Below are 12,105 nucleotides of genomic sequence, written 5' to 3' on the forward strand. Positions count from 1 at the left end.
CTTGTCACAATGTTTACAGTGGAATGGTTTTTCTCCAGTGTGAATTCGCTGGTGTCTCATTAGGTCATGTGACTGACGGAAACTCTTGTCACAATGTTCACAGTGGAATGTTTTTTCTCCAGTGTGGATGCGCTGGTGTTTCTTTAGATGACCTGACAGCATGAAACACTTGTTACACTTGTTGCATCGGTAAGGTTTTTCTCCAGTGTGGACACGCTGGTGTGACTTCAGAAGACTTGAATGCCTGAAACACTTGTTACAATGTTTACAGTGGAAAAGTTTTTCTTGTTGCAAGAAGTCATTGTGGCTCCTCTTGATGCGTTTATGGAGGAAGACCTGAGTCTGGGAAGACTGAGACATCACTCCTGAGAGAGAGAGAGAGAGAACTTAAAGCTTCCAAAATTTGCATCATGAAACAAGTCCCTTTTTGGGAGCACTATCACTACGGCTTCCCTGATAATATTTATGTTACTATTTTTTCTCCCCATTTAGTCATTATGCCAACTCCCAGTTTCCCCCACACATTATCCCTGTCCTTGTGTTTAAAGCTGACTAACCTCCACTGGTCTCCTCCCAATCATCACTGTCTTCAGTGACTTCAGTGTCAAGTTCAACTTCAATTTCAATTTCAGAACAGTCTGAAGAGATGTCTTCATCATCTTCACTTTTCACTGCTAGTAATGTCAACATTGATCCACCAGGCTCCTCTGGTCTTTGAAGTAGCTCCTCCTGTTCCTCTTTAATCTGTGGAGGCTCTGGTTCCTCCTGGAGCAGACTATGGCTCCTCTCCTGTTCAGCCGAAACCTCCTCTTTACACACAACCATGTGCAGGATGTCTAGGAGCAGAAGAATAACATGATAGTGAACACAGGATTCCTACAATATATACCATTCTTTCCATCTCTCATCTGTTCCATGTACAAAATAGATTGACCAGTTACTAACTACAGGTTATCACAGGCGTCTCTGGAAACTGAAAAAAAGGCTTAAAAGTTTTAGCAAGATTTTATCTAAATACATATTTTTAAAAGTGTCTGAATTGATATATTTAGTTAATAATGAATAATGTGTTAGAGCAAATATTTAATTTGAGTCATGAAATTATTAAACAATATTAAAACAATACTTCACACTCTGATTTGGGAGTAGATTAGGCTGTAGGCCAAGCCGTATATACAACAGGATATGTATGTATGTATGTATGTATGTATGTATTATTAGGGATGGGAACGACTCAGTATTATGCGTGTCGGGGGCATTTATCGATTTCTTTTTTGCTGCACAGCAGTAAAGCGGAGAGCCAAACTGAGCTTTCCTTTAAGCACCATAACTGCTGCAGCTCCACCCACCATGTTTAGAATTTGCATCAAAGCCCTGATGATAATTAAAAAAATACTTTATTTTGTAAAAATGTGTTTAACACTTGTTTAATACGTAGGCTACAGCATGAAGCATTTGACAGATTAAAATAATGTCAGACTCAGCTCTCCTTCCCAATGCCAAATAATAACACAACACGTTCAACAATATGTAACTATATGGCCTGGATATAAATTATAAACATGTATTACAAAACAAACAAAAACAATTGCAGCTGCTGTGGATCCAAAAACGATGCGATCATAGCCGCTTTTTGTGCCACTCGACCTTGTCAAGCACCATGCGAGAGTTGAGAGACTGTGACACCTTTCTCTTGAATTCCGACACTTTCGCATATTCACCATCTTCCGGTTGCAGATACCTGATTGATTGATTGATTGAATACTTTATTGATTGATTGAATACTTTATTAACAGTTTGCAAAAAAAGGCACAGATTTATCCAAAAGAATACTAAAAGGATAACCCAGATAAGCCCTGAGGGCTAGTTTCCATTAAGGTCCTGTGTATTTCAATTCATCTCGACATTTAAATACAAAATAATATACATTATTATGCAAAAAAAAACATTTCAGTAGTAATAATAAAGAAAGATATGTACAGCAAACAGTTGGGGGGAGTCATTTCCGGTGATACGCTGCCTTTAGACTTTTTACCTGGAGAGCAGAGTGGCTGAGATTGGGTACACCACCATTGAGATCAACACTTCTTTTTCCCCGCACAATGCTGTTGGGGCACATTTCAGTGAACGTAGGACAGGCATAAACGCCTCCATAATGTGCCAGTTTGCATCAACAAGCTCCAGGGAGTTTAGTGAATTCACGGCCCAGCGCTGCTCCAGTAAACGCTCAAACATGTCATACAGTAAATGGAATTCCATCTCGTCTTAACGTGTTGGATGAGACGGTGGTCGGGCAGATTTTGGTCCTGCTGCTTTGTCTTCAGTGCCTCAGTCGCCACGGTGCTGTGATGAAAATGGGAGACAAGACAACTCGCAGCCTCGACAGCACTAGTGATTGCTCCCACTTTGAAGCCAGGGCGAGCAGGAGTGTGTGTGCAAAACATCGATGTGACTCCCACTCCAGGCAACGAGAGTTTGCCAACACAATATTCGTAGCGTTGTCATGGACGCAGACATCCACTTTGTCGGCTATGCCCCGACTCTCAACTGAGGCCTGCAGGGCGTTGGCAATATTTTCGGGGTAGGGTGGCACTCTTCACAGTCCAGCCTTCAAAATAGTGAGCGGTTATTCTCCCATAGGACTCTTGTCGTCAACCCTGTCCATGCGTCCGTGGTAAGAGCCACTTTGTTGGTTTTTGACAGAATCTTACGGAGTGAGGCGGCTGTCTCATGATAGGTTCCCTCTAGTCACTATTCTGGCTTGATTACTGCCATCAGCTTAAGGTAGCCTTTCCCCTCAACAGCGCGAATAGGCATATCTTGGGCTATCATCTTGGCTGTTAAATCGGCGTCTTTTCAGCCCACCGGTCATCACAATTACGAAGTTTCACAGTGAAATCTACCATGCTGCTTGCTTCGATGAAGGCTGTGGGTGTTTTGCTTTAATGTGATTGGTCATCACATTTGTAGACGAGTGATATGTATACTTTGTGTTGCATAATTTGCATTTCACTGTTTAATCGTCAATCTCCTATGTGCAGCTGCCATTTTCAAGCAGGCTTTCTCAAGTATGCACATGCAGGAAGTAAACAAAACTAGTCAGTGCGCACACGAGACATGAGTCAGTAGCACACACACACACACACACACACACACACACACACACACACACACACACACACACACACACACACACACACACACACACACACACACACACACACACACACACACACACACACACACACACACACACACACACACAGCCACCTCCAGACATGAAAGCTTGATATTTCTGGTGAAAAGTTTGGACGTGGTTTAAACAGGTTTTTATGATGTGGCTCTATATGTCTAGACAATATTTGCTGGTATTGTTTTACCATCGTTATTGAACTATGAAACTTACTGAGGTGTGGGTGGTCTTCAGGTTCCTCCTGTTTAATAGAATCCCTGGCTGAGTCTGGAGAGTTCATCTTCACCTGCAGTCTGGACTCCACACACTGGTCTGAAATGAAGGAATTGAAAAAGGACTTTAATAACAGGGGACCTAGTGGTCTCAAGACTATAGAAAAAGTGCTCCTCGGGGCACAGGTCTCCGCCAGGTCAGGTAGGTTATTGTGGGCCAGCAATGTTCGGAATTCGAGATAATGTGTACTTATTTGCGTGATGTTCGGGCTGATAGGGTGAGCACCTTCAGCCAGAGGCCCATTTCCCCCCCGAATATGCATGCGAAGCGCTGCAGACTCTCTTTCAAGCCAACTGCCATCAGACTGCATAATGCATAGGAACTCTCTCCCTCAATAAATATGGTCCTGTGTCGGCCCTGGTCTTGTGTGATTAGGGACCAGTCGAAATTTACAGAAGGGGGTCCCTGGAGGAAAATAGGGGAGGGTCATGCCTTTCTAATTTTAGTCCAAGGGAGGGTCAGCTAATTTTACTTTAAATCCAAGGGAGGGTCATGCAATTTTGAATTGATGAAATAGTCCGTTTTTATATACCTTTTTAATACAGCAGAACAGTGGTCAATGACCCCTCTCTATTTCAAAGGATACAAAGGATTCAAATCAAGTAACACCTTGGTCTACTCTATTTAGAATCAATGACGGTCGTTAACAAGCCATCAACGCACAGCGAGTGTGAACGACCCAGTACATTTTTTATTGTATTTTTTATAATAGAAAAATATACATATTTGTGCCTAATTCATTAAGATGTTCGTAAATAGTGCCTAAATAAAGTGACTAAAGGGGTGCATATTTTCGATAAGCACAAACGGACGTGCGTCGGTGCGTGCCAACCGGTGTGTAAATCTCTTATGTGTGTATCGCCTCATTTTTGTGTGACAGTCAGAGGCGTGTTCACGTGGAGAACATTTGCATTGCTCCATGTCCCATTTAAGACCATAAAAGGCAACCAGAAACTGACGGAATACATCAACACTCTTCAAAAGGGACAGATCTACAAGCTGACAAAGCTTTAAAAAAAAAAAAGTATTGGCATCAAAATATACTTAAGTACTAAAAGTAAAAGTAGCCTTGCGCTGATCTACAAATTGAAGATCAGCGCAAGCGAGTCCCTCACACGATTAAACGTTTATAAAGTAAATAGCCGACTCTCACGTGTAATGAAGAGAATAAGAATTTTGTTTACAGTTTAAACTCACGACCAAAGGCTAAGAAAACTTGGAATAGATATTATATTGTTACCGGGAAAAAGAGATGCAACATAAAGTGGGAGTGAAACCCGTTTTTATTTAGAACTTAATATATATTTACATTAACTTAAATAGACTTTAACGTGTGTGTGCGGGCAGGGGTGATGGCCTCCATAAGATGAATTTGAGGGCGGAACACACACGTGTTGCATGATGAACTACATGTAAAAACGTCAGAGGCTCGACATTTCATATCTGTTTCAATATGCAAATAACTCGACCTGTATTGTTAGAAAGGTACATCCCAGATCATTTAAGGAGTACTGCATACATCCCTAGGTATGTGCAGAGACCGGTTTATAATTTCATGGTACAGAAAGTACATGACGTGAATATGCGTGCAAAATGCACTTGCAACGGCCACGTGAATGGCATTGACGTGTCGTAAAGCACGTTAAGTTACATTTCTTTAATAAGACTTTCAGAGGTTCTCTCTCTCTCTCTCTCTCTCTCTCTCTCTCTCTCTCTCTCTCTCTCTCTCTCTCTCTCTCTCTCTCTCTCTCTCTCTCTCTCTCTCTCTCTCTCTCTCTCTCTCTCTCTCTCTCTCTCTCTCTCTCTCTCTCTCTCTCTCTCTCTCTCTCTCTCTCTCTCTCTCTATAATAAAACACCTTTCTATCTACTCAGATAACACCCAATACACATTCATTAATATTAATATATAATAGTTTTGAGCCTCGACGACCATGCAGTCTTATGCAAACGTTAAAATGTAATTTAGATAGCATTTTATTTAGACAGATGCCAGGTCATTGTTGACCTGGCATCCTAAGTGTGTGTATAGTTTCAATGTACATTATTTATTAGTTTTTTGATATTATTATAATGTTTAGACTGATGATAGGTTATTGGTTTATCTATGATCCTAGATTACTGAGTTTATCTTGTAAATCACATCTGCTAAATGCCAAAATTGTGAATTGTAATTTAGCTTTTGTAATTTACACGGTGTCCTAGTTATTTGTGTTTGTGAAATAGCCATATTTATTAATAAATAATAGGCTATGGGGGGGGGGCACCAGGTAAAATGCTGCCTATAGGCATCAAATTCCTCAGGGCCAGCTCTGACTACTGGTTACCAAATACTCAACTTTCTTCAATCTGAACAGGATTCAATGAGTTTCCCACATCTAAGTTGAGAACACTATCCATTCTGCTACCACTACAACAGATACTACACTGTGCATTTAGCAAGACTGACTACAGTAATGTTCTAATCAATGTGGAAAGCAAAACATCGGACGGGGATGATGGGAAGGGTTAGGGGTGTCAAGATACACTAATTTCACGAAACAATACATGATATCGATATGATACATTATTAATGTTCTTTTCTCATGTATCATCAACATTGGCCATCATCTTTAGTTTAAACTAACTTTATAAAGCACTTTAAAAAACAATTACAAAGTGCTTTGTACACAAAAATAAATACATTTGTGCAAGCTTAAGGGAGAAGTGAAGTTCTCACTAACTATAAACCCATTGTTTCAGAGGACAGATAGACACTAATATAACAAATATAATATAATATAACACTGCATGACTATAAATTCCACAAACCTCATATTCTTGTCATCTGGACTTTACCAACCAAGTGCAGCCTAGTTATTTCCAACAGCTCAAAAAAATCTATAATACCAGATACAGTATAATACCATGTAAACCATCTTAGATGTAGGCCTACTTGAGAGTGCAGAGGCATAATTGCTTTGATTAACGAGCGTCAACAAGCATCAGCTGACACACAACACCTCCTCTCTGCAGTGCTTTAAACTGAAAGTGACTGGAGTCTGTTTCTCCAAAATACCTTGAATATGATGGAAGACATGATTAATAATTACTGTGATTATGATAAGCTTTACATTTCATATCATACACCATACAGTAAGAACTCCTATAACTTTCATCGGCAAAAAAAAAGGGAAAGTATTACGATACAGTATGACATCATGACAATACCTATCGTCACATTTTAAAACCATGATAGGCTATATCGTGGGACAATATATCGTGACACTCCTAGGCGGGGAGGGTTCATCTTTTTTTTAATCACTTGGGGAGGGTCATTGATTTTTTTTTAGTCAAAGGGAGGGTCATGCCATTTTAGATCAGGGCACATACATTTTCTCCAGGGGTACCCTTCTTTAAAAATCGACCTGTACCTTATGTGTTTCTGTTTGTCTGGTAGATTATTTATTTTATCACAATTTGCAGAAGGTAAAGGAAATTGGCCTAAGCCCAACTGGGTGCAAACTGCAAAGATTATGGGATGTATATGTTAGGGAAGAAATCACACTTAATCCAAGATTATTCAAGGAAAATGTGTCGATAGACTCTTTTGATGAGTCTAAACAAGTGAATTAGGTGAAAGTAGCCCATCTGTTTTGAATGTTGCTGCAACCATGCACATATGTCCACCCACCACCAATTATTCAGTTACAGGGGTCTCTCAATCTCCCTATCTTAGTAAACAGAAATTAAATTTTCAGGTCAGAATACCAATTTTAGCCAATCAAGAGAGAGACGTCAAACAGGATACAGAACAAGCAAAACTGGAAGTGATTAAAGAAAAAAGGCAATGCAAAATTGAAACATTTACTGGAACACTAGAACGTTGAATGTGAAAAAATTGTACTTGTTCCTGATTGAGTGAAATTGCCAACCCAACTCAGAATGCATTTTTTGTTTATTAAAGAGCTGAAGAAACGGGGTACCCCTGTTACTGAACAAACACTCCATAGTGTTTGTTCTGTTACACTATAGAGAACCAATCATGACTTCTCAAGTCATCTGGGAAAGGTCTTCTTTCAGTCCCTAGAGACAAAGACACAAAGACATAGACACAAAGTGTCTCCTTTGTGTCTCCTACTGGAACCCCAGCTCGTCATCAAATTATTGGCTTAGGAATGCGACACAAACAAAAACATATCCATGAATTCAAGTCTCCATGGGGTGAATAATCGAGAGAAAATGTGTTATTTTTTGGGTGAACTATCCCTTTAATGTTTTATGTAAAGCACATTGTGTCTTGTTGTTGAAATGTGGTATACAAATAAACTTGCATTGCCTATATAGCTTCAACTTTTTAACAAGATTTTTGTTTTAACCAAAAATATTACTTGCAGCACCTTTAACTGTTTAGTGGGTAACCGGAAGACTCTGCCTAAAACACTCGCGGACCGCTCGCCCCCCCCCCCCCCCAGCGCTTCTTGTATTCCTGTATTTTTTTTTTTACTGAGGTTAAGGTTAGAAATAAGGTTAGGGTTAGGCATAGTTTTGCTGAGGTTAAGATTAGGAATATGGTTAGGTTTAGGCATAGTATTACTGAGGTTACGTTTAGGAATAAGGTTAGGGTTAGGCAAAGTTTTACGAGTTAGCGTTAAGGAATACATGGTGGTGGCGACCGTTCAGAGGTCGCCGAATTTGTCCCAGGGCGAGCATGTTTTGGGGCGAACGTTCTTGTATTTGTTTAGTACAGAGAGCAACTGTACTGTACATGTATGGGACAATAAACACATTTTAACCCATTTAGACCTGAGGCCGATTCTAAAAACGCCTTCTAAGACCTAACCATAGTTTTCTGAAAACGTTCAAATTCTTACTAAAAATAAAAAATAAAAAATGATGTTACTATATTATAGCAACAGCTAATGAGACACAGAGGTGGCATCCGGATTGAAAGGTATAACAACGTATAGGTAGCAACAGGTCTCAATGGGTTGAAAAAAGACAGAGAGAGTGAAACTTACTGAGGTCTGGCTGGTCTTCAGGTTCCTCCTGTTTCATTGACACGGTTCTGGCTGGGTCTGGAGAGTTCATCTGCACCTGCAGTCTGAACCACGGAGTCTGGAATGAAACAATAAAAATCCCAGAGTTTACAATTAATTAGGAAGAGAAACACCTCTTGTACTCAACTTCAACAATAACAGACATTATTACACAGCTTGGTAGAATGCTTGATTCTGATTGGTCAATCGGATAATTGAGGGTGACCCAGTCAGGATTTATTTATCAATAATGCCTGGCTACCCGTCAATTATCCCTTACATAGGGAACGATTAACTTATTGTTACTTACTGTTTCACAGAGCCTTATAATTAACCTTTTCACTTCAAGTTATCCAGCATCAAAAAACAATTTTGAAAAAAGAAAAAAGTAAATAAACAACGTTCTTTTTCATGTGCAGCACATGAAAAATGAAAAGAATGCATCAGCACAATACTGATAAGTCACTGACGAGTTTGTGGAGCTGTAACGACACGTCGTGTAGCAAAAGCCTGAAAATGGACTGATACAATGTGATGCTGTGCAAACAGAGCTACATCCTGTTTAAGCTTTTGATTGATTGGTTGATTGAATGCTTTATTAACAGTTTACAAATAGTACAGTGGTACGATTTTACAATGATGCTAAAAGGATAATACAAAAAGCTCTAGCGCTTGTTTCCATTGGGGTCCTGTGTATTCAATAAAAAGATTGAGCTAAAGTTCTGAGACTCAGTGATCTGAACGTTTCAGTTATAACTGTATCATAGACTCATGTTCTTTATGGTGCATACTGCACTGGGGCATGATGCATGACACAAGATAGTTTCTAGTTATAGCAGCATTAGTGAGACTCCACAGAGTTTCTAAAGCAGGGGTGGGCAACTTTGATGATGGGAGAGGGCCACTATATTTCCACACTCACTCCAGAGGGCCACATTGCATATACTGTCGGGCAGCCAGTCTATGTCACACAAAAATAGCAAAAATAGCCGATCTACAAGCTCAAAACGCGTCACAGTGCGACGCGTTTTGAGCTTGTAGATCTGCTATTTTTGCTATTTTTGAATTGGAATCCTGAAAGTATTTTTTTTAATCTAATTTCAAACGCATTTAGTTATACTTATGTTAACTTCATGAACTTAAATACAAATACATTGGACATAAAAAGAGAATTGTAATACTAGTCATTAAGCTACTAATATAGAATGAAGTAATTAAAGTGGGTCATGTTTGCATGTTTGGAATTGTAACAGCTGAAATCAATAATATATCAGTATTCCCATATTAACCTGCTGGCCACATTAAGTGAAGGTGGGGGCCGCATGTGGCCCCCGGGCCACCAGTTGCCCATGTATGTTCTAAAAGATGAAAAGGGTCATCAAATTTACACATTGTGGATTGCATTTTTTACTTTGAACTGGATTATAATGGGATGAGCAAGTAAAACATGCTTCTTGCAGTATTATCCTTTAGAACTTGTCTGCACAGAACTGCACAGTCTGTCTGGTTTAAGAAAACAGACACTATAGTGTCTGTTTTCTTAAACCAGACAGACTGTGTATATATACAGTATATAGTTAATGCCACAGTTTTATTGTGCAAGATATAATCTTTTCACTCATTCCTTTATATCTGGTGTAAACTTGTGATGTGACAATGAACTTGAAAGTATACACACTACATCATTTAAAAAATAAGGAGAAACCCTTTGTTAATGATAATATTAATACATAATTATAACAGCATAAATAGGTTTGAGGCAAAACGGACAAGTTGCAGCCAATGAACAAGACAGGGAAACTATGTTCAATGCCATACCTTACCTGGATGGGTCATTCTAGGCTTCACTTGACAATTACATTAACATTACTGTGTGCTGAGTACAAATCCTGCTAATTTACAACCTGATGAGGTTTTTGAAATGTCTACGTTTACAACCCGTACATCTACATAAACGTTCAGATTTCAAATATAAAGTGCTTAACCCACGGCCACGGATGTCACTAGATAAAACGCCCAGGTTTAAGTACCCGTATCTTCCGTATTGTTCAATAAAAAGCATTTTACTCCTATAAGCGGCCATTTTTTCATAGAGTTATAATGTATCAGAGTGCAGTACACCTCCCAACCAATAAGTCATTGAAAGCATATGGAGACAATTCTGAGAAAATGGCCACCGATCGGATTACATTTATTTGTATTGAACACGGAAGATACGGGTACTTATAGACCCAGCCGTTTTAACTTGTTACATCCGTAGCCGTGGGGTCAGCACTTTATATTTGAAATCTGAACGTTTATGTAGATGTACGGGTTGTAAATGTAGACATTTCAAAAACCAGGAACAAGTAGCGCCATGACGCTTGAGAAAGACGAGCGTCACGTGAACCATGGCTAGATCTTTACCTGCTGTTTCAGTGGTTGAGCTGCTAACAAACGTCCTCCTCCTGCTTAACGACGATGTTTTGAAACGATACGTTTATGTTCCTTTGTTTATTAACAGTCAGTAAAACAACACGTTGTTTCTGTCTAGAACACTGTGTACGTGCATGCTCACTCACTCAAAGAGTTATATTATAGTTTCACTGTTACTTTCTTATAGAAGTTCACTTCACAACAACAAACACAACACTGCATTGCTGTGGGTCATATGGGTATGTTCCTCTTCTTCTGGAGACTACTAGACGCCAGGTTCACGTATTGCTGCCCCCACTGTTCATCGTGGGTAGTGCCCATTGTGTATCTACTACAAGGTAACCAGAAGAGTGGGCACCTATCACTCACTCACTCATTTATTCATTATTTTTTTTTCCTGGAAGACTGCCCCAGTGCTCGGTATTCCGTAGCCTGGAATTGCTAGACTGATCACTTGGGATTCACTCACAAATTCCTCCACGGTGACAGAACGTGTGAGTGAATCCCACATGTCTGGACACTTCTCTGAATAACAGTCGTGTAGTTGGACTTAGACCTGAATTGTAACAGCTACATTAACACATTTACAAAGTCAGCCTACTACTATCACCATATGAATATATTATGTCTCAGCAGGATTTAGTGATATAGTGTGTCCCTACACCCTGTCACTAAAACCATAAAAGTTGCCTGCATTGCTTAATAGCATCATTATCAAATAGGACATGCTATTGATATTGATGTTACTACATCATTAACCACTTAATCCCCAGCATCCATATTCTGGGGAAAACTTTCACAGAAATGAGCAGATCTACAAGCTCACATTCACAACGCGTTCTGTTGTGACACGTTGTGAGCTTATAGGTCAGCTATTTTCAGCCAAGCCGTTTAAAGTGGAGTGAAAACAGAAAAGACACTAGTATAGAGCCCTATAGGGACTCCGGTCAACCAAGTATAGGGTTTAAGTGGTTAAATAGTCATTCCTAATGATCAATGTCATGATTCAGAGCCATCAATAACGTATCAATTTGTCTCGATTTGAATAACAGATTAATGTTTCTTGTCATCCCCCCCACATTTTAACTTAATGTATGTCCCCGTAGTTGATAAAAGTATACACTAAAATCAGTTTTAAATTAATAACAAAATAGAACCAAATGGGCCCATTTACTGTAAATACTGTAGGCCCAGAGGCCCCGGGTCCTT

General features: G+C 39.5%; 1 protein-coding gene across 1 annotated transcript in view; it reads right to left on the reverse strand.

The window, feature by feature from the left end:
- LOC308090669 (uncharacterized protein) overlaps window positions 1-9,292 on the reverse strand; it is a gene marked incomplete at both ends in the record, with an annotated part of 200,778 nt that extends 191,486 nt beyond the window's left edge. The window contains 2 exons of the mRNA XM_080435935.1: window positions 8,464-8,560; window positions 9,278-9,292. Of these exons, the coding sequence (XP_080292061.1) occupies window positions 8,464-8,560; window positions 9,278-9,292 (112 nt within the window). The remainder of the gene's footprint in view (window positions 1-8,463; window positions 8,561-9,277) is intronic.
- Between the last annotated feature and the right edge of the window lie 2,813 nt (window positions 9,293-12,105).

Source organism: Gymnoscopelus braueri (genome assembly GCF_963280865.1).
Source record: "Gymnoscopelus braueri genome assembly, chromosome: 8".
Lineage (NCBI taxonomy): Eukaryota > Metazoa > Chordata > Actinopteri > Myctophiformes > Myctophidae > Gymnoscopelus > Gymnoscopelus braueri.